Source organism: Bubalus bubalis, chromosome 14, assembly GCF_019923935.1.
Source record: "Bubalus bubalis isolate 160015118507 breed Murrah chromosome 14, NDDB_SH_1, whole genome shotgun sequence".
Classification (NCBI taxonomy): Eukaryota; Metazoa; Chordata; class Mammalia; order Artiodactyla; family Bovidae; genus Bubalus; species Bubalus bubalis.
This window is the reverse complement of record NC_059170.1, coordinates 76,265,414-76,289,091: the sequence shown is the minus strand read 5'-3', so window position 1 is coordinate 76,289,091 and position 23,678 is coordinate 76,265,414. Positions and strand designations below refer to the sequence as shown.

General features: G+C 39.4%; 1 protein-coding gene across 2 annotated transcripts in view; it reads right to left on the bottom strand.

Moving 5' to 3' along the window:
- The window catches only part of SEL1L2 (SEL1L2 adaptor subunit of ERAD E3 ligase), a 116,367-nt gene that overhangs the window by 56,953 nt on the left and 35,736 nt on the right, over positions 1 to 23,678 (bottom strand). For both annotated transcript variants that reach the window (XM_025264559.2, XM_025264561.2), the window contains exon 3: positions 15,911 to 16,079. In XM_025264559.2, the coding sequence (XP_025120344.1) occupies positions 15,911 to 16,079 (169 nt within the window). The remainder of the gene's footprint in view (positions 1 to 15,910; positions 16,080 to 23,678) is intronic.

Here is a 23,678-nt window from a genome sequence, read left to right as displayed (position 1 = left end):
GTAGGTAGGAATTTGCCAGACCAAGAAGATGAAACTGGTACTCCATTTGGAGGAAACAGTTGGTGCAAAATAACTGGGGTGGGCAGTGTGTTTTAAATGAAGACAGAGAGCTTGCAAGTCATAGCCGGCTAGGCAGTCAAAGTTGGCAGCCAGTGATACTGAGGAGAGTGGACAGAGACGTGAAGGACGGAAGGGAGGAGGCAAGTCAGGGCACTGTGAAGGTGAAGGCAGGATTGCTAGGAGAAAGACAGAGGGAAAAGAAGCGGCAGGAAGCTGGCCCTGAGCAGAGATCGCTGCTTTTGAGTTTGAAATTATATTGGTGCCCTGGCTCTACATGTGGCTGGTAAATGGCTGAGGAGAAATAGGGATGAAGTTGATTGGAATCCAGGAGGTCTAGCAAGTAAGGCAAGGTCTTACAACAGGGATATTTAACCCTGCAGGGTGCTGGAGGCCTCTAGCCACTGACTGATGGGTGTGGAAGTACAAGAGCCCAGCTCCCTTGCCTGTGGGAGGGGGACAATCCTCTAGCGCAATTTGCTCTTCAAAATCCTAAACTTCTGAAACTCTGTCTTTGCTCAGCTTCTTCCCTTGCCTTAATCTGCATTACTCATTTTCTTAAATGTTTCATCAGAAAATCTAAAACTTTAACATTTAAATTCAAGTATATAAATATTATCTAAATGATCTAGAAAAATAAAAGGGAAAAGAATATTAAATTCCTTAGTCTGAATCTCAAATTTTATTACTTCTTGAATCACATAAAGGACCACTGAGAGTTAAAAGAATGTCTTGACATTGAGAGTTAAAGGAGATGAATATCTTTTAATCTAACTAAAAATCAGGTGCTTTCACCATTAAAATGATACATAAAGATAAAATGGGAAAATCTTTGCAGAAAAGCTTGCCTCCACAGACACTGCATCTATCTAATTTTAATTATATTTAATATAAGCCAACTTCAGTTTCTGATTTTCCAAATAATGCATCAGAAGAGCTCTTCGCATTTGCCCTTAATCTCTGCTAGAAAGATACAATCTCAGATAAGGTGGGAGAGTAACGATCCATTTCTAAAAATAATATTCCACCTAAGAAAGAATGACTCAGCAGAGTTTAGTCAGATAAAGATGCCATCAACTCAAATACACTTGAATACAGCACAGATGTTTACAACAGTCAAATTTATTCATTCTATCCCCAGATCATTGTCCTCAGACATAAATACCTCCATTGGTATTTCTTGGAAACATAGACAAATTATAAGTAAAAAAAAAATTTTTTTTCCTCTTCAAATATCTACTAAGCCAAGCTTAAAATAAGAGAGACCCTGACTTAGAAAGATATAATTCATGATCTAAAATCCTTAATTTATCAGAAAGACATGCATTATAAAAGGGAAGAATCAAATAATATATAGTTATAGTTATAATAGGTGCTAATATTCATAAACCACTTGGATCCTAGGCAATTTTCTCATTGGCTGTCATTTTACAGATGAGTCGGTATATGCACAGAGCCTATACTACTTCTCAGAGCTACATAATATGCAGAATCATGTGTTAAACACAAAGTTATTATCAAATGATGAAAAATTTGAGAAAAAGGCCCAAAATACATTTTAAAAATAAATTTACTGTAATTGTTTAAAGTATCTTATAGTTGTTTCTTTACAGTAATACTTCATTTACCTGACTCTTAAGAAATATGTTTCATATAAATCATTTTCCCCATTAGATGAATCATATCTCTTTTTATTTTGAGTATTTTCTGATGTAAATCCGTCTAAAAAGGGTACAATATATTCCTCCACCTTCCCCAACAGAAGATAATGAGCGTGATTTAACCAGGTCTTGATGATTCAGAGCATCATTATACACACATGATAATTCCCAGTCTGGTTGGTTTGGACATGATTATGTAAGAAGACAATGCTTATGGGAGGCCTTGGATAATGGAAAGACCTTCAGTAGTGAATAGGAGCAGAAGGGGCAAGAAAAGAAAGTGGCATGCTGTATTCATGTCCTCTGGGGTGGACAAGAGTGCCTGCTGGAAGTGGCTGGGCTGACACTGAGGTGCACATGATAATTTGTAGTACCTTAGGTCACTGATTCCCAAAGGGTATGTAGGATAATTTTTTATTGGAATAGAGTCACTTTACAATGTTGTGTTAGCTTCTGCTCTACAACAAAGTGAATCACCTATCAGTTCAGTTCAGTTCGTTTCAGTCGCTCAGTCATGTCTGACTCTTTGCGACCCCATGGACTGCAGCACGCCAGGCCTCCCTGTCCATCACCAACTCCCGGAGTTCACTCAAACTCATGTTCATTGAGTCAGTGATGCCATCCAGCCATCTCATCCGCTGTCATCCCCTTCTCCCGCCTTCAGTCTTTCCCAGCATTAGGGTCTTTTCAAATGAGTCAGTTCTTCGCATCAGGTGGCCAAAGTATTGGAGTTTCAGCTTCAGCATCAGTCCTTCCAATGAACATCCAGGACTGATCTCCTTTAGGATGGACTGGTTGGATCTCCTTGCAGTCCAGGGGATTCTCAAGTCTTCTCCAGCACCACAGTTCAGAAGCACATATGTATACGTATATCCTCTCGCTTTTGAATGTCCCTCCCACCCCCACCCCCATCTCACCCCTCTAGGTCGTTACAGAGCACTGAGCTGAACTCCCTGTGCTATACATCAGCTTCCCACTAGCTAGCTATTTTTGCACATGGCAGTGTGTATATATATATATATATGTCAATCCTGCTCTCCCAATTTTATCTCACCCCATAAAATAATTTTAAGTGGTACACACACAAACTTTAAAACTTTGATAGTTAAAATACTTAATATATATTCACCTGTAGATTCTTTTTATGTCAAGTAATGCTAATTTCTATTTATTTTAAATAACCATGAAATATTTCAAACATACAAAAAAAGTACAGAAAATGAAACATACCTCACTATCAGCCTCTCCGCCTCACACACACAGTTTAAGGGATGGTAACATTTTGCCTCACTTGTTTTATGTACCAGTTGTAAGGAAACGATGTACAGATACAGGCAAGCCTCCTCCCAACAAACCTGCCCCTTGTTCCCTCTTCAGCGGTGGGTATTTTCCTGGAGTTGCTGGGTAGCTCTTCATTTATTTATTTGGTTGCGCTGGGTCTTCCGTTGCTGTGCAGTCTTTCTCCATTTGTGGAGAGGCTACTCTTTAGTTGTGGTGTGTGGGCTTTACATTGCTGTGGCTTCCCTTGTTGTGGAGCACGGGCTCTCGGGCGTGCAGACTTCAACAGCTGTGGCACACAGGCTCGGTAGTTGTGGCCTGATGGGCCCTGGAGTAAGCAGGCTTCAGTCGTTGCAGCAGGTGGGCTCGGCGGTTGCGGCTCACAGGCTCTAGAGCTTGGGTTCAGTAGCTGTGGCACACAGGCTTAGTCGCTCCGTGGCGTGTGGAATCTTCCTGGACCAGGGATCGAACTTGTGTCCCCTGCATTGTCAGGCTGATTCTTGTGTACTGTTCCACTAGGAAAGTCCACTGTGTAGCTCTTTTTCTACATATGTGTACCCAATGTTATTTCTATATATAAGTAGCATCATACTATATATACTTTTGCAACTAAGCTTTTCATGGTTTGAGATTTATTCATCTTGATTCAAGCAAGCTTCATTCATTCATTTTAACAGTGCCAATTGTCTGGTCAAAATTCTTTATATGAATGAAAGTGAAAATGAAAGTGAAAGTCGCTCGTGTCCGACTTTTTGCAATCCCATAGACTATACAGTCCATGGAATTCTCCAGGCCAGAATACTGGAGTGGGTAGCCTATCCCTTTTCCAGGGGATCTTCCAGACCCAGGAATTGCATCGCGGTCTCCTGCATTGCAGGAAGATTCTTTACCAACTGAGCTATCAGGGAAGCCCAGTTTATTTATTCATTCCTTCATTATTTCTCCTAGGCCTTCCATGAACATTCAGTTTTTCCACTTGTATGGTACCCAAACTAATTCTGCAATGAAAATCCTTGTGCACATTTTCTTCTACGGATGTGTGAGAACTTATCTAAAATTACATTACTCAGCCATTAAAAAGAATACATTTGAATCAGTTTTAATGAGGTGGATGAAACTGGAGCCTATTATACAGAGTGAAGTAAGCCAGAAAGCAAAACACCAATACAGTATACTAACACATATATATGGAATTTAGAAAGATGGTAACGATAACCCTGTATCTGAGACAGCAAAAGAGACAAAGATGTATAGAACAGTCTTTTGGACTCTGTGGGAGAGGGCAAGGGTGGGATGATTTGGGAGAATGGCATTGAAACATGTATAATATCATATGTGAAATGAATCACCAGTCCAGGTTCGATGCATGATACTGGATGCTCGGGGCTGGTGCACTGGGATGACCCAGAGGGATGGTATGGGGAGGGAGGTGGGAGGGGGGGTTCAGGATGGGGAACACGTGTATATCCATGGCAGATTCATGTTGATGTGTGGCAAAACCAACACGATATTATAAAGTAATTAGCCTCCAATTAAAATAAATAAATTTAAATTAAAAAAATAAAAGTACATGTGCAGAGTGGGATATATGCATCTTAAACTTTACTAAATATTACTACATTGCTGTTCAAAGAGGTTGTACCAAACCTCACTCTCACCAGTGATATATGAGAGTTATTGTTTCTTCACATTCTGGGTCACTCATGGGGTTATCTTTTAGTTTTGCTAATCAGTGTGAAATAATTATTCTTTGCTATTGAATTTGTTTCTGCAATTATAAGTGAAGTTAAGTATATTTATTGACCTTTGGTTGTTTTCCCCTTTCGGGTAAATGGCAAGAAATAAATGTTGGTGAGGGTGTGAAGAAAAAGGAACCCTTGTATACTGTTGGGAATGTAAATTGATGCAGACACTATGGAAAAAGGTATGGAAGTTCCTCAAAAAATTAAGAATAGGACTACCATGTGATCCAGCAATTCCACTCCTGGGTATTTATCCAAAGAATATGAAAACACTAACTTGAAAAGATATATGCCCCCGTGTATTCATCACTTCTGTATTCACAATAGCCAAGATGTGTAGACAACCTAAGTGGCCATCAACAGATGAATAAAGAAGATGTGGTTGCACCTCTGTCATTACATACCAAAATCCTCTGTATATATAAGACTGATTCTAGACTCTCTTCTCTTTTTCAATCTATGAACCAAAATACCATTTTATAGGAAGAATTCAGTGGGACAAGTTCCCCTTATCATTCTACTTCAAAAGTGTCTTGGCTATTTTTAGACTTGCTTTCACATATACTTTAACATTTATTATTTTAATTGGAGGATAATTGCTTTACAGTGTTAAGTTGGTTTCTGCTGTACAACAACACAAGTCCATCATAACTATATATATATATATATATCTATATATCTATCCCCTTCCGCATGAGACTCCCTCCTACCCTCTCCCCGCTCCCACCCCTCTAGCTCATCACGGAGCACCAGGCTGGGCTCCCTGTGTTATATGCAGCTTCCCACTAGATGCCTATTTTGTACACAGTAGTGTATATATGTCAATGCTACTCTCTCCGTTCATCCAACCCTCTCTTTCCCCTGCTATGTCCACAAGTCCACTCTCTACATCTGCATCTTCATTCCTTCCCTGCAAATAGGTTCATAAGTACCATTTCTCTAGATTCCATATATATGAGTTGGTATATAATATTTGTTTTTCTCCTTGTGACTTACCTCATTCTGAATAACAGGCTCCAGGTTCATCTACCTCACTACATCAGACTCAAATTCATTCCTTTTTATGGTTGAGTAATACTCATTCCTTGGTGGCTCAGTGGTGAAGAATATACCTGCCAATTCAGGAGATGTGAGTTTAATCCCTGGGTCGGGAGGATCTCCTGGAAAAGGAAATGGCAACACACTCCAGTATTCTTGCTTGGGAAATTCCATGGATAGAGGAGCCTGGAGGAGTCCATGTAGTTGCAAAAGAGTTGGATACAACTTAGTATCTAAACAACAACAATATTCCATTGTATATATGTACCACAACTTCTTTATCCATTTATCTGTCGATGGACTTCTAGGATGCTTCTATGTCCTAGCTATCGTAAATAGTGCTGCAGTGAACACTGGGGTACATGTGTCTTTTTGAATTGTGATTTTCTCCAGGGATATGCCCAGTAGTGGGATTGCTGGGTCATATGGTAGTTTTATTCTTAGTTTTTAAAGGAATCTCCATACTGTTTTCCATAGTGGCTGTATCAATTTACATTCCTACCAACAGTGCTAGAGGGTTCCCTTTCCTCCACATACTCCCCACCATTATTGTTTGTAGTTTTTTGATGATGGCCATTCTGATTGATATGACCTGATACCTTATTGTAGTTTTAATTCACATTCCTCTAATAGTGAGCGAAGTCGAGCACCTTTTCATGTGTTTATTGGCCATCTGTATGTCTTCTTCGGAGAAATGTCTTTTCAGGTCTTCTGTCTAGTTTTCACATATACTTTTAAAATCTGTTTGTCAAATACTGTGAAAATCCTCTTGATCAATTTTTAAGCTAATTTGACAAGATATAATATCTTACAATTTTGAATTTTCCCATTCACAATCATAATAACTATTCTTTTACATATTATTCAAAAAGGTTTTACACTTTTCCTTTTCTCAAACATCTTGTATATCTTTTATTAGATTTAGTCTTAAGTACCTTTTACTTTCTATTGCTATTTTAAATAATACTTTAGTCATTTCATTATATTTTGCTTTTCATACATGATATACAGAAATGCTATTGAGTTTTATATATTAATTTTTAAATCTAGAAACTTTTCCAAACTCTATTAATTCTTATAGTTTAACAGATTTTCCTTAATTTTTCAAGATCAACATCATATCATTCTGGTGAATTGTTCTTATGAACACTATGTGATGATACTTTCTCTCTATTAAATGTCTTTACCTTGAAGTCTATTCTGTATAAAATTAATAATAGGTTTCTTTCACTTAGTATTGCTTGAGATATTATTTCAGTCCTTTTACTTTAAGTCTTTTTGTGTCATGCTTAAAGTATATGTCTTGAAAATGGTATACAACTGAGTACAATATTTTTATTTTAATCTAAAGGTCTCTTGTTTCCACTTCCTATTTTCTTTCTGAGCTGCATTCAGGGCAATTTCTTCTGATCTTTTCTTATTTCATTAATGTTCTCTTCAACAGTATCTAATTTTTCTCTTTACCCATCTGTTCACTTAATTTAAATGAGTATGCTTTTGTTTTTCCTTAGTTTTATTTGGTTCTTTGGCACAGATGCTCATTCGTTTTTCATGATGTCTTCTCTTTTTTCTTATGGTTTCTTAATCACTTAAAAATACATTTATTTCATAGATTTATTTTCATAAACTTGGGGGGGTCTATGCCTTATATATTGTATGTGTGGGAAGGGTGTGTGTGTGGGTGGATGCATGTACTTGCAAACTGACTCTCGCTGAGTAGAATTTTTTTAACTTGGTACATTAAAATTTTTTTTTTTCATGAAAGCTTCTCTCCAATAAGATTTTTAATGTATAAATTGTGGAAATGTTTCTCCAAAAAGTGATTTTGCGTTGCTTCTGTCAGGTTTCCGGATTTATCAACTTATTAGTGGAAGGAAATTCATATATTTGAACATATTGGCTTGAAAAGTATTCACAAAAGTACTGGGTGGCATAAATTCAAATCCAAATCTATATAAGGTGCAGGGATGTGGTGTAAGTTTTCTCCAGGGAGATGCTTTCCCCTTGAGAGCCCAAGAGGAGGAGCAGCTTCTTGATATTTGCCTCTAATGGTGAGTGGTTTGTTGGTATTTCCTAATCTCTTCTTTCACTGTATACACACCTTTGTGAGACTCTTCGCTTTACTCATAGCTCTTCATTCCAGTTCTCTTGTCAAAAATCCTTGTCTATTTTATTTACCCAGCCTAGGATTAAAATTCAAGGCTCATCTGTTACCAGCTCTGATCACATCTTGCCAAAACATCAATTTACAGGCTTATTTTTCATTATTTCTAGCACCTGGGGATTTCAGTTTCTTGTGAGCCCAGCTCTGCATTTAAAAAGAGTTTTGGTATACTTTAGGTGTAAATTTTAGCTATTTGTAGCAGTAGGATTTTTATATTGAATTAGATCACCATTTTGCAGAATAGGAGAGCTTCAGTGATTTAAAAAAATCAATTTATTTGCAAAATGTGTTGATTCAAAGAAAACTTTCAGTAATAGGAAAGCTATTAAAGGGTACACAGATTGGGTTCCCGGATAACCAGACTTTCGGGGGGTTAGTTATTAAGAGGTAACCTTGGGTATCCGGGGGAGAAGTTGGATTGGGCAGAGAGAGAGGAGCTATGATGCAGGCTTGTAACAAAGAATAAGCCTGACTCCATAGAGCATCTATTCCTTTAACTCTAACCCTTGTGCTCTGTTTCCTGTGCTTTTTCAAGCTGGCTCTGCACCTTTTGTAAAAGAATGTTGCCTGTAGCCTGAAAGATAGGTGAGCGCCTATTCTCAAGTTTCTGGTCTTTAAAGGCACACCTCGTTTCCATTCATGGAGAGTTAAAAAGTTGCAGAATGGAAAATAACAATTGTCTTGATGGAGGATAATAGGTTTATAGGAACATTGTCACAAGATCTGCTTGGACAGCTGCAAGAATAAAGGATTCCTCCACCAAAAAGTTTTCAACAAGTCATACTTTTCCCGTTTTAATACAAAAGAAGCCTGATTTCTAACTCAGGTAAGATGGTTCTTTGGAACATTAATCCACCGTCTTTTCAGTCTGCTGATTTTCTGAATAAAATCACTGTTCCTCACCCCAGCAACACATCTCTTGATTTACTGACCTGTCACATGGTGAACAGGACAAATTTGCACGTGGTAAAAAGCCCAGTAAAACCCTTTCCTGACCGCACAGGGTGCTCTGGAATTAACATGTCTCTTCTAACTTGTCCCATTTAGGCTGACATGGTCAAGGCTTTATGCGCCTACATTGATTAGTCATTGGAAGTGGGCTTTCCCTGGAAGGAGGCATAACCTCGGGTTATGCAGTTGTCTGCACCTAAGATAGTCCCTGAAGGACCTGCTGCTGAAGGCTGTCTGTGAATTGTACTCTCAGCAACTGGGCAACAAGTTCCCCATTGAAGAGAGAATCTGCACGGCACTTCCCAGTGTCCTCCACATACATTCCAAAGTCAATAAAGTTTATCAAATGATAAACTTAGCCTAGCTGGTCACAGACTCCAGAAGTGAGAAAAAAAAAAATGTGGAGACTGGCTTAAAGTAAGATTCCAAGACACCGCCCCCTGCCAACCAAGCACGCAGAAGTGATATGGTCTGATCACCAAAATTAATGAGGATTTAATTCCAAGAACTGCCAGGAAGGATCTGGTCAGGAAGGACAAAGAAGCTAGTGTTCCAGTTTCTTGCAGGAATAGGCTCCACTGTTCCCAGTGCATGATTAATTATTGATTTGTCTTGCTAACAATTTAACAAAGATAATTACTCTATTAGACTCAATTCTGACTCAGAAGGAAGTATTAATTGTTGAAATTATAGTGATAAGATACCCTGAGAGAAAATGAGCATGCCATTAAAAAATTGTAATGGGATGTTAAAGTATTGTGTTCAGCCCTAAAACACTATTCAAATGTACTCTAAAAATGTAAGGCTTTATTGTTATTATTCATTTATTTTTTGATCACGTCACACAGCTTGTGGGATCTTAGTTCCATGACCAGAGATCCAACCTAGGTCCACTGCAGTGGAAGCAGCAAGTTCTAACCACTGGACCACCAGGGAATTCCTAAGGTTTTATTATTTTTATGTAGCACCTATATTATAGAGAGTGCTGAACCTGAATTCAGAAGATCTGAGTTTACATCTTAGCTCTGTACAGGAAGAATTCAACTCAATTTAATTCAGCAAATATTTATTCATATTAAGTATGACAGACACAATGTTAGGCATAGATCTTGCCTTGAAGTAAAGGGAATACAAATGTTATTGGTTATAGTTTCAACCTCTAGGAAAAGGAAAAACTGGTAGAGGTCTGAAAATTGGTAAATAGTTCCTCTACTTTCAAGATGTGGAAAAACACATTCATATTCTAGAAACAGCTTTATGTCAGCCTCCTTAAGTTCTAATTTTTTGAACAAATTTTTATACACAGTTTATGACCTTGAGTTAAGGAGATATGATCACTAAGAATTAGGAAGTTGTTTGGAGAATGTTAGGTTAAATCTCATTCTTCTTTTCTGAAGTCTGAGGAGTAGCATTTGTATAAAACACCTATAGCCTATGTTTTATGATATCTTATGCACATGGCACCCCACTCCAGTACTCTTGCCTGCAAAATCCCATGGATGGAGGAGCCTGGTAGGCTGCAGTCTATGGGGTTGCAAAGAGTCCGACACGACTGAGTGACTTCACTTTCATTTTTCACTTTCATGCATTGGAGAAGGAAATGGCAGCCCACTCCAGTGTTCTTGCCTGGAGAATCCCAGGGACAGGGGAGCCTGATGGGCTGCCGTCTATGGGGTCGCACAGAGTCGGACACGACTGAAGTGACTTAGCATAGCATAGCATGCACAAAATGGTGAAAAGGAAACTGCATGAGAATGAAAGTTAATGTTTTTAGCCAGTTCTATAACCGTGTATGCTGTCCCAAGTGGTACAGGGGTAAAGAATCTGCCTGCAGTACAGGAGACACTCGTTCAATCCTTGGTTTGGGAAGATTCCTTAGAGGAGGAAATGGCAGCCCATTCCAGGATTCTTGGTGGGGAAATCCCAAAGACAGAGGAGCCTGGTGGGCTACAGTCCATGGGTTGCACAGAGTCAGACACGACTGAGTGACTGAGCACAATAACTGTGTGTAATCCATGCTCCCGGCTCATTTTACAGCTTGTACACCTTCTGTCTAAGGAAGGTTTACTTCTCCATGGCTTTCTCTACTTTATTAACTGCTAATTCTACAGTTTCCTGATACCAGACTTCTGTGTGGGGCTGGAGATGGGGGAACAGGAGAGGGGGTTTGCCTATTTTCTATCAATGGCGTCTTCCTAAACAAGGTGTCTTCCTAAACAAGGGCAGTGCACTCTGTATAAGGCATTCTCATAACTAAAATTTTATGTTTTCAACCTCATCACATGTAAGATTTTCATCTGTCTTCAGTGGGTAAATATAATACTAGAGATTTATGGTGGATTATTGTGGGTTCTAGGCTCTAAACTTGGTCCTGCCTTGTTACCTTCTACAAGGATTTGGATAAAAGATTGATAGGCATGCTTATCAAAAACTTGAATGACAGAAAACTAGGAGAGTTTGATTGATATAATCAATAGGTTGAAATAATCCCAAATGAACACAATGAAACTAATAGAAATAAATGTAAAATCTTTCACTTATATTCAAAAATTTAGATAAACACCTAAGGATGAGGAGAGACTTGGTTGTGACGGGCAGTTTTGTGTTTCTTCTTGGTGAGGATATAGTCCCCAGTTATTAAATTCAACATGAATCTAGTTGTTGCTGTGACAGTATTTAGCAGCCACATTTAAGCAAGAGAAGTTATCCTAGGTGATCTGGGTCGATCTGATTCAAACAGTTGAAAGGCCTTAGGAATGGAATTGAGGTTTCTCTGAAGAAGAAAAAATTCCAGCTGTGAACAGCAGCTTCAGGTCCTGCCCAAGAATTCCTGTCTGCCCTTGTTGATAAACTGCCCCGTGGATTTTGGACTTGCCCTGCCAGCTCCCATAATAATCATGTAAGCCAATACCTTACAATAAATCTTCAAATATATATCACCTCCTGGCTCTTTTTTTTCCTGGTTGAACCCTGGTTGATACACTGGCGTAGTACTTTTAGGTGAGAAAACATTTCAGCTTGCTATAACTTTGTCATGGATCATCACTTGAAGTGGGTGCCAGAAACAGCTCACAGAATCTTAGACACAATGAGCACACACCACAGGACTCAGTGAAGATGGGGCAACAGCTCCATGACCGGAGTCCACACCCATAGCAGGATTATTCTGTCCAGCTCCAGCTGCCTAAGATCACCATGGGGAAGGGATTTTGGTTTAATTTAAGTTAAGAACTTGATAAGAAAGCGATATCTTCAATAATGTCACAGGCTGTCCTGTATGACGCAGTGAGCTTAGTCACATGTATGTAAGTGCTGCTGCTGCTGCTAAGTCACTTCAGTCGTGTCTGACTCTGTGCGACCCCAGAGACGGCAGCCCACCAGGCTCCCCCGTCCCTGGGATTCTCCAGGCAAGAACACTGGAGTGGGTTGCCATTTCCTTCTCCAACACATGAAAGTGAAAAGTGAAAGTGAAGTCGTTCAGTCATGTCCGACTCTTCGCGACCTCATGGACTGCAGCCCACCAGGCTCCTCCGTCCATGGGATTTTCCAGGCAAGAGTACTGGAGTGGGGTGCCATTGCCTTCTCCGTATGTAAGTAGGAACTGCTATTATCTGCCTGGAATATCTGATGAAAGATGCTGGCCGAGATGACCACTAGCGTTTCCTAATTCTAAGATTCTATAATATTACTTTTAATAACTATGCTTCTAATGCATGCCACTAAAAGTCCTCCTCCTTTCAGTTAATGCTGTTTAATTTCCCTGGTTTAAAAAGCCTGGTTGTCTTCTGATTGTCTTTCTAGAGCCATTCCATCCTGCTCTATGCCCACTTGGGTTCTTCAAAGGACTCCTTTGTCCTCTAGCTTCTGCTTAGATTTGGCTGAGAGGTACCCCCTGGAAGTCTGAAGGGTAGGAAGAGAGTTAAGTATTCCCTGGTTTCCCAGGTCTTATTTGTTATGGGCTGGCTTTGTCCTTGACCTAAGGTCATACTTCTGTTAGAGAGCCCTCTCCATACACCTCTTGCTTGCTTTCTTGGCATCGCTGTAGCCACTGCTGCCCTAAGACCCTTAAGATCTAGGGGTGGTAATGAGATTGCTGTTACTACTCTGAGTGGGGTGGGGTGGGGTGGGGGCGGTTACTTTGTGGATTCTCTGCACTCTGTGTGCCCTTTCAGAAATAGGCCCTTGATTAAACTTTACTTATTTTCTTGGACTCCGAAATTACTGCAGATAGTGACTGCAGCCATGAAATTAAAAGATGCTTGCTCCTTGGAAGAAAAGCCATGACAAACCAAGACAGCCTATTAAAAAGCAGAGACATTACTTTGCCGACAAAGGTCTGTATAGTCAAAGCTATGGTTTTCCCAGTAGTCATGTATAGATGTGAAAGTTAGACCATAAAGGAAGCTGAGCACTTTTGAACTGTGGTGTTGGAGAAGACTCTTTAGAGTCCCTTGGACTGCAAGAAGATCAAACCAGTCCATCCTGAAGGAAATCAGCACTGAATATTCATTGGAAGGACTGATGTTGAAACTGAAGCTCCAAGACTTTGTCCACCTGATGTGAAGAACCAACTCACTGGAAAAGACCCCGATACTGGGAAAGATTGAAGGCAAGAGAAGCAGATGACAGAGGATGAGTTGGTTGGATGGCATCACCGACTCAGTAGACATGAGTTTGAGTAAACTCCGGGAGTTGGTGATGGATGGACAGGGAAGCCGACCATGCTGCAGTCCATGGTGTCGCAAAGAGTTGGACATGACTGAAGGACTGAACTGAACTGAACTTAAATGACTCAATTTAAATGTGTCATTTATATCCTGTAAAAATCCTACCTGATACTTCAAGTCACATGCATGTCAATATTTTTATGTCCTATATAGAGCCAACTCTTCAACTGATCAGTGAACCATCTTTTGGAATAAATATGGGAAAATGCTCTTAAAATATTAAGATTTTAAAAATTTAAAATCTTTGTCAAGGTAAGACTCATAAAGATCAAGCAGAAAATAGAGTCAGTAAGAGTCTTTCCAGTTCTAAAACTAACCCCTCTCTCTCTTCTGGAATCCCTTGGTTCTTAATTTCTAATTATTTCTCTTATTAGTAGTGATCTCTTTCCAATACTTATAATACTTATGCCAGAAGGAAACACTTTCTAATTCATGTAAATCTTTATGAATGGATGTTATGACTATTGCAAGACAGGGCTTCTCAAATGTTCTTGAAACGTTTAGATAAGCAGCGATGAATGCATGTATACTCCCTAGAAATGTGGAGGAGAGGAAAACATTTTTTTAAAGTCTTAGGTTTGATAATTCAGAATGTGAATATTGAAATATACTGTATACATGATACCATTAGTTCTAAAATGAAAATGTTTTCAATTATTATATTTACAATTATTTATTCCCCTTAAAATTATGAAGTAAATTTTGTGCCCAGGAAATTGAGCATCTTTGCCATTTAGTTCAATATTTGCCCTAAGCCATTTTGAGAAGCATGGGATTAAAAGCACTTGTCCCACACTTACTTGCAAAATACTGTCCACTTACTTTGTGAGATGCATATGGTCCCCTTTATTTCTGTGTTGCAAGTTTCACACCTTATAAAGTGGAAATCATATAACCTATCTTAAGTTGACTAAACATTAAAACAATATGGGAGATGCTCAATTAGAGTTAGCTTAGTATTTACTATTATTAGGCATAATTCAACCAGTTCCATATAAGGGAAAATGATATCATTTGAAGGGTGGCCTTAGTTACTCTTTTAAGAAGCAGAAGCTCTCTTTATTAATCTCTACCTACCTTATTCACCAAATTAATCAATGATTTTCACATCTTCTATCCAACTTACGGACTGATGTCCTCAGGATATTGAATGCTTTGTGGCTAGTGGTATGCTCTTTGGTATAGGTGTTACTTCTGTTCTCACCCTTTGCATATTTACCAAAGATCGAGAGTGCGTGTTGCCAAATCTATTTGTATCAATTGTACTGTTATTATAATTACAGAATTTAACCAAACAATATGCAAACTTACTAAAATAAGTGCAAAAAGAAAATGTTTCTATGTAAAGTGATCGAAATATTATGAAAAAATGTGATAAGGAGAGCCACTAAAAGTTATCAAATTTAACTGTAGGTAAACCATTTATATATGACTTGGGGGGGAAGTCAGTAAATATCTGGAAGGATTTTGCTCATAGTTGTTCTATAAATGTTTTTAGCACTTTGTTTCATTAAAAATCTGAGATGGGAAATCATAGATAATACAGTTTGAGTGTAGTTTACACTGGAAATACCAATCTAAATAAAAGGCAGGCCACATTTCTGTGTCAAAAAATGGTCAAATTTATGTTTCAGTGTTTATGATTTAGATTTAAAATAACTTTAAGATATGTACATATAATTTTCATAATGCCATTAAAAACTGGTATTCTTAATTTTTCTCTGCCAAAGAAGATTCCCTCTCTTACATAAGATGTTAAATGATAGACATTCATACATATTTGTTAGAAGAGAGAAAGCTTTCATGTACCATGCTTGAATGTTGAAAATGTCTTAAGTTTTGTAACTGAGCACCAGTTAGCTCCTGCACACAGAACCTATGGAGACATTATTTATATTTTTCTAGACTCTTCTTGCACCAGAGAAATCTATCAACTAATCAGGTATGGCTTTACTAGAGAGAGTTTTAGATTGCTAGAACAGAAAAAAAAAGGGTACTGTATCAACTTCAGTTTTCTTTAGAGTATGAGAGTTTCCATTAGCAAAATATTTGATAAACGTTTTATTCACCTAATTATGGGATTTTTTTATCCATGAGCCCTACTTTGCTTGTTATCATTGATACAAATTCCAAATCAAGTCAGGGGATAGAAGCTAACAAAATTTAAGGCTTTCATGGGTATAAATCTTTATGACTATATCCCAAGATTTCTTGGAAAGTAGCTATAAAATTTGATTTTAAATTACATGAAGTCATTTAAATTTATGTGACTTACTTTATTTATCTACTTACAATGATCTTTATTTCTTTTCCAGAGATCTTTATTTCGAATTCCTTTTCGTCTTAGTTTATGATGATTCTTCTTATTTTCTAAGAGATTTTCTTTTTTACTGATTACATTAATTGGTTTTCTTTGTTCCAATATGTTTGTTAAATATTGTTTGACTTTGTTCACTGATACCTACAAAGAAAGACATTTTTGCTCATTTTTATGTGTTTTAAAATGAAACAAGAGACTCTTTAAAGATAGATTTACTGAGATATAATTCATATACTATAATATAAATGTATAATTGTATATTTGTTTATTTATTAAAACATTTATTTTTACTTTTTGGCCATGCCATGCAGCATGTGAGATCTTAGTTCCCTAATCAGAGATCAAACCTGAGTCCTCTGCATTGGAAGCCCAGAGCCTTTAACCACTGGGCTTCCAGGGAAGTTCCTATAGTTATACATTTAACGTGATTCAGCAGTCTTTAGAACAGTAACAGATAATGTGCAATCATTACGATAGTCAACTTTAGAATATTTTTTATCAGTTCAAGAAGGAACCATGAATCCTCCAACTCTTACCCTCCCTCTACTCCTATCCCCTCTACTCCCAGCCTCAAAGTGAAAGTGAAATCTCTGTTGTGTCCAACTCTTTGCGATCTGATGGACTATAACCTACTAGGCTCCTCCATGGGATTTTCCGGGCAAGAGTACTGGAGTAGGTTGCCATTTCCTTCTCCACAGGATCTTCCCGACCCAGGGATCGAACCCAGGTCTCCTGCATTGTAGGCAGACACTTTACAGTTTGAGCCACAAGGGAAGTGGATCCATGGAACCATGAATCCTCCAACTGTTACCCTCCCTATACTCCTATCCCCTCTACTCCCAGCCTCATGTAACCACTAATCTGTGGTCTGTGTCTCTACACAATCCCCTCTTCTGGACTTTCCTGTGAATGAAATCATATAGTATGTGAATTTTTGTGACTGACTTCTCTCACTTAGTATAATGTTTTCACGTTCAATCCTTGTTGTAGCTTGTATTGTCACTTCATCCCTTTACATGGCCAAATACGATTCTTTATGTGTATACGCTACGTTTTGTTTACCCATTTGTCCACTGATGGACATTTAGGCTGTTTTTACCTTTTCACTATTATGAATAATGCTGCTATAAACATTCATGTACAAGTCTCTATATGGATACTTGACTTTATTCTTATTGTAAGTTTGCCATATTTAGCAAATACAGGATGCCCAGTTAAATCTGAATTTTATGTAAGCAATGAATTGTTTTAAAGTGTGGGTGTCCTCCCTGGGTTGGGGAGATCCCCTGGAGAAGGAAATGGTACCTACTCCAGTATCTTGCCTGGGAAATCCCATGGACAGAGGAGTCCATGGGGTTGCAAAGAGTCAGGTACAACTTACCAATAGACAACAAATGGACAAATATTATATGTTAACAAATAGGCCCACAGTATACAATGGCTCAGAATCAATAGCCAGGTCTTAAAGTCAATGTCACCTCTGCTTTATGCTATCATTCAGGGATTTGGGCAGACAGAGGCTATGCTAGCTTCAACATGAGGATTCCAAGATTTCCCTGATTTGGCTGATATCTAGCAGACAGAAAGGGAAAGAGCACAGAAGATCTTATGCAGAAAGTTTTTGCTGTTGTTGTTTGCTTTTGCTTTGTTACATTTGACTTGCTTTGTTCAATTTTCTTTTATAGGCCAGACCTAGAAGTGGCAGACAGTGTTTTCAGCCACTTTCCATTGGCTGAAGCTGTCACATGGCCCCACCTAACTGCACAGGGAGCTGGAATATTTGGGTATCACGAGGAAGAGAAAATGGATTTTGATGGGCCTATAGCACCTCTGATACAATGGGATTATCATGTTATTGCTATTAAAAGAAATTTAATTTTCAACTCAAAAATAGCCAACAGCTAAGTTGAGGAGGCAGTGAAGCTTGGCAAATGCCTCTGATTGTCTGCTGTTGGTATCTCCTCCTTCTACAGAGGCTGTTTCCCAATTTTCACTCCTTTCTCACCCAGCAGGAGTGGGCAGAACCACAGCCAGCTGGAGCAAGTATCAGGGAGCCCTGGCAGGCCGAGAGCCTTCCTCTAAATCTTAAAAGATTATATAATTCAATAGTAAGTATTTATTGTCTATCTCAGACCCTGTTCTAAGATCTGGGGAGATAGCCATGAACAAAAGTGTTCTCTGTCATGAAGCTGAGGTTCTGGTGGGGAAGAAGAGTCAACTGATTAAAGGAGGTTTAAAAAAGCAAGAGTAAAAGGGATGGAATTGATTGAAGTTGGTGTTTTTGACATGGATGGTAAGGGACAAATTCTCAGATAGCTTTTGAGTAGACCCCTTTGTGGGGAAGTAGGGAGTTAGGTGAGAAGGCAATGGCAACCCACTCCAGTGTTCTTGCCTGGAGAATCCCAGGGACGGGGGAGCCTGGTGGGCTACCGTCTATGGGGTCACACAGAGTTGGACACGACTGAAGCGACTTAGCAGCAGCAGCAGCAGCAGCGGGGAGTTAGTCATACAAACACCTTGGGAAAGAGAGTCCTGGAAGAAGGAATAGCAAAGACAGAGGACTTGAAGCAGGAGGAAGCAGGGGTGCAGTAAGACAGCCCGCTGAAGTAGAATAGTGTGGCGGGTAAATGAGAAGTCAGAGCAGAAGCTCTGAGATCACCCTCAGGATTGCCCATCACATTCTGTGTGAAGCAGGGACCTGGGGAGTGTTCTGAGTGGAAAAGCGATCCTGACTGACTTAAATTTCCAAAGGACCATCCTGGATACTGTGTGGAGGATATTCTATGTTGGAGAAAGAGTGGGAAAAAAGGAGACTGCTGAAGTAAACTGGGTGAGAGCTGATGGTGGCAGTCAAGTCAGAAGATGGAAGTGGTGATAGTGGCTGGTTTCTGGATATGTTTCAGAGGTATCGTTGGCACGATTTTCTGTGGAAAGACGATTCATGTGTATTTTTAGTTTTTAAACAGCAAACCCAGTGGAAGTATGTTTTTAAACTCCAAGTTTAAAGTATGTGCTTTGGAAGTATGTTTTTAAACTTCCAAGGCCCATTAGAGACTGAATATAGCTCTTGATCAGAGTGACACAGTGTTTTGATAATCTCCTACTTGGCTCTGCTGCCTCTTCACTCTCCCGTCTCCTGAAATTCAGGCCAGATGATCTTTTCTTAAGGATCCATTTGAACACGTCACTGACCAGCTCACAAGCCCTCAGTCCTCAGTGACAACAGGGTAGAATCAAACTCCATTGCACAGGATCTAAGACTGTTCAGAGTATGGCCTAAAAATGTCACAGTAATCTTATTTCTTACTACTCCCACACCTGCATGAACATCTGCAACAGCCAGACTCTTCTATTCCCTGTTCCCCAAATAGAAGAGGTTCTTTCCTCCCTCCAGAAGCCCTTGCTTATACAGTCTTCATTGCTCCCTCTTTCCTGTAATCCCAAATACCACTCCTGTCCCCAGACCCAACTCAAATTCCACTTCTCTCTGACCCACAGTGATCTCCCTCTCCTCTGACCTTGTGATAGCATCCCTTCTTCATAAGCAACAGCTGAGATTATTCTACCTCATGTATTTCATGTTATATCTACTCAACTACTTCCAGATGCACTGTAAACTCTTTAGTGTAGTTCTCATTTCAAGAGAGTGTCTTGAGTAGAGGGAATCCTAATGGATGTGTGGGTTTCCTTATTTGGGGGAAATCCCTTGCTTTCTTAAAGCACAGGAAGAGTAGGAACATCTTCTCTCAAGAGAAACTAAATGATTTGTGAGCTTGGAGGAAAGAAGGTTGAGTTTATCTCACATTTAAATCCTACATTTAACCCTGATTTATTTGTGGCTAGCTCATGCTTCTTGTGCCTGGCATGTTCCCTTGTGGCTCAGACGGTAAAGAATCTGCCTGCAATGACGTAGACCCAGGAGACCAGGTTCGATCCCTGGATTGGGAAGATCCCCTGGATAAAGGTATAGAAGTCCACTCCAATATTCTTGCCTAGAGTATTTCATGGACAGAGGAACCTGTCCACGGGTCGCAAAGAATCGGACATGACTGAACAACTACACTCTCTTTCTTTCATGCTTCTTGTGCCTAGAGACATTTCCAAAGAAGGGCCAGTCCTATGGTTTTTTGCCTGAAAGCAAAAACAAACAAATACACAAGCAAAAACAGTCCTGGGATACGGGATGCACATTGAATAGCTTCGTATTTAAAAGAGTAAGGTATCCTGCTAAGGCTAGTGAAATGACTTAAGGGCTTATTCTGTTTTGTTTGGAAGATAATTAATTGGTTTTATTATTTAAAAACACACAATTTTACATTTTAAACACAAGAAACTTTGATTACTTGTTAACATATAAACAGATAACTTGTTCATCCAAATTGCTCACATCCCCAAATAAATGTATTACAGATTTTAAAACTATTATTTTCATTCCCTTCATAGTATTTTCTGTTCACCACTAATTAAATGTGTCCAACTGTGGTTCTCCAAGCCAGGCTTCAGCAATACATGAACCGTGAACTTCCAGATGTTCAAGCTGGTTTTAGAAAAGGCAGAGGAACCAGAGATCAAATTGACAACATCCGCTGGATCATGGAAAAAGCAAGAGAGTTCCAGAAAATCATCTATTTCTGCTTTATTGACTATGTCGAAGCCTTTGACTGTGTGGATCACAATAAAGTATGGAAAGTTCTAAAAGAGATGGGAATACCAGACCACCTGATCTGCGTCTTGAGAAACCTGTATGCAGGTCAGGAAGCAACAGTTAGAACTGGACATGGAACAACAGACTGGTTCCAAAAAGGAAAAGGAGTACGTCAAGGCTGTATATTGTCACCCTGCTTATTTAACTTATATGCAGAGTACATCATGAGAAACGCTGGGCTGGAAGAAGCACAAGCTGGAATCAAGATTGCTGGGAGAAATATCAATAACCTCAGATATGCAGATGACACCATCATTATGGCAGAAAGTGAAGAGGAACTAAAGAGGCTCTTGATGAAAGTGAAAGAGGAGAGTGAAAAAGTTGGCTTAAAGCTCAACATTCAGAAAACTATCATGGCATCCGGTCCCATCACTTCATGGCAAATAGATGGGGAAACAATGGAAACAGTGGCTGACTTTATTTTTTGGGGCTCCAAAATCACTGCAGATGGTGACTGCAACCATGAAATGAAAAGATGCTTACTCCTTGGAAGGAAAGATGCTTTCCTTGGAAGGAAAGTTATGGCCAACCTAAAGAGCATATTGAAAAGCAGAGACATTACTTTGTCAACAAAGGTCCGTCTAGTCAAGGCTATGGTTTTTCCAGTGGTCATGTATGGATGTGAGAGTTGGACTATAAAGAAAGCTGAGCGCCGAAGAATTGATGCTTTTGAACTGTGGTGTTGGAGAAGACTCTTGAGAGTCCCTTGGACTGCAAGGAGATCCAACCAGTCCATCCTAAAGGAGATCAATCCTGGGTGTTCATTGGAAGCACTGATGCTGAAGCTGAAACTCCAGTACTTTGGCCACCTGATGGGAAGAGCTGACTCATTTGAAAAGATCCTGATGCCAGGAAAGATTGAGGGCAGGAGGAGAAGGAGACAACAGAGGATGAGATGGTTGGATGGTATCACCGACACAATGGACATGAGTTTGGGTAAACTCCAGGAGTAGGAGTTGGTGATGGACAGGGAGGCCTGGCACTGTGGTTAATGGGGTCGCAAAGAGTCAGACACAACTGAGCGACTGAACTGAACTGAATAGGCTTGTCCCCCAGGCCAAAGTTGAAGGTAACTTCTTGTTTTTTTGCTGAACCAGCTGAGCAGATGGAGATTCCAGTTACAGGGGTGAAGGAGAATAGGGAGCCAGGGGGAATTGTGGAGGGGGGAATCGGTGTCACCCCCCCATCCCCCGCCCCACAGATACCTGTACATGTGGTCATGTCTCCAAATTGTGTGACTATATACATGGAAAACAAAAAATGTTTTGGCTTTTTTGTTTAGGTGTGAGTGAGAGTCATGTTTGACATGGAAAGGGAAGTGAGGCTTGTTCCTTGCAAATAGAAGATACCGAGAAGCGAAAGAAGAACTGGAAGGGAAGGGTTCTTGCCTGTCAGACTTACTTTCCCTAGGGCTTAATAGTCAGGGGTGTACCTTGCTTTCCTTAACTATCTGTGTCCCTTTTCTTTTCTTCCTGGCTTACATACTTTGCAAGAGTCACTGTTCCTGGGCACTGTGTAATGTCCTAAATTCTGCTCAAAAACATCTCTGGAAAAAAGCACATGAAAAGTAGGGGCTTATTGAAAGGAGAAGACAATAAGAGTGTGGCAAACCAAGACCCGCTGAGCACCTCCTCATTAGCGGCCCTCGTCCACAGGGAGCAGTGGGGGGCTACAGGGCTCTGCCAGAGAGGGCAGAGTAAGCTCTGGCGGTGCATCCACAGAAGGTCTTGATCCAGGAGAACTTGGCCCAGCGTGTAGCCTTACAGAAGCTGGTGTGACTCTTCCCGCAGAAGAGGAAAAAAGCAATTGTTCTCATCTTCACTCAAAAGTCTACAGAATCAAAAATTCTAGGGGTGAAGCCCAGCCACCTGTGTTTTAACAAGCCCCCCAGGTGTTTCTGATGCAAGTGAAAGTTTGGTAGTAGTGCCCTACTACCCTGCCCTAGGTAGTAGTGAAGAAGGTAGACAGCAAATTAAAATGTGAGTAAAGTACACCAATAAAATAGTATAAAATTTTGATCACTTATCAGACAGTGACAATGTTTACACATATAGCAAAGATACACTGAAGTTGATGTTGTCTGAATTACAGTTTTTACCAGGAATTTAAATTAGATGGCTCAAGCCATCTAGATCTTAAATAAAGGTATGCATATATTTGGGAAACAAGGACTGGTGTTTTAAATTTGAAAATAACACCGATTTAATAGTTTTTCTCCTTTAAAGTAAGATTTTACTTGAGATGCTTCAACTGAAGCAAAGATATTTTGGGTAATGATCTTTTCATTTTTCATTTTTCCTGGGCTATGTTAAGAATATAAAATAATCTTAAAATAATTTTTTTCTAACATGCCTAAGATTTTCTTTTTTTTTTTGGCCTAAGATTTTCTTAAAGCAAATATGGCAATAGCCACCTCTCGTTAAAATAGCCACCCCTTTCAAAGAAGAAATAACTCATTCATCAGCAAAAACATTTCTTTCTCTTGGCAAGGATCTCTCTAATTATTTTATCGTGTATTTGTACATCTACCTTCAAAAGTCACAGAATAACAACTGTAGATGGCAATCCAAAGATATGTGAGAAATGTGGGAAAATGGTTAAGTAGAAAGTAAAATAGCACCAGTGAAAGTGAAAGTCGCTCAGTCATATCCGTGACCCCATGGACTACACAGTCCATGGAATTCTCCAGGCCAGAATACTGGAGTGGGTAGCCTTTTCCTTCTCCAGGGGATCTTCCCAACCCAGGGATCGAACCCAGATCTCCTGCATTGCAGGCAGATTCTGTGATACTAGTAATATAGTGCTAATATAACATTCTACTAATCATTAGATGCATTGTAAGGGTAGCTTTAAGAATTTAAGAGAACATTAAGAACCCATATATATTAGAGTATTTATATTCTGTATTTTTACATACAAGGAGCATAAAATTATAGTTAAACTTATAGCCATATTAGGTATTCATGGTACAGGGAATAAACAGGTTATTACAATCAAAAGGTAACCCTAGTCATCTGGTTTTCATCAGCCACTTT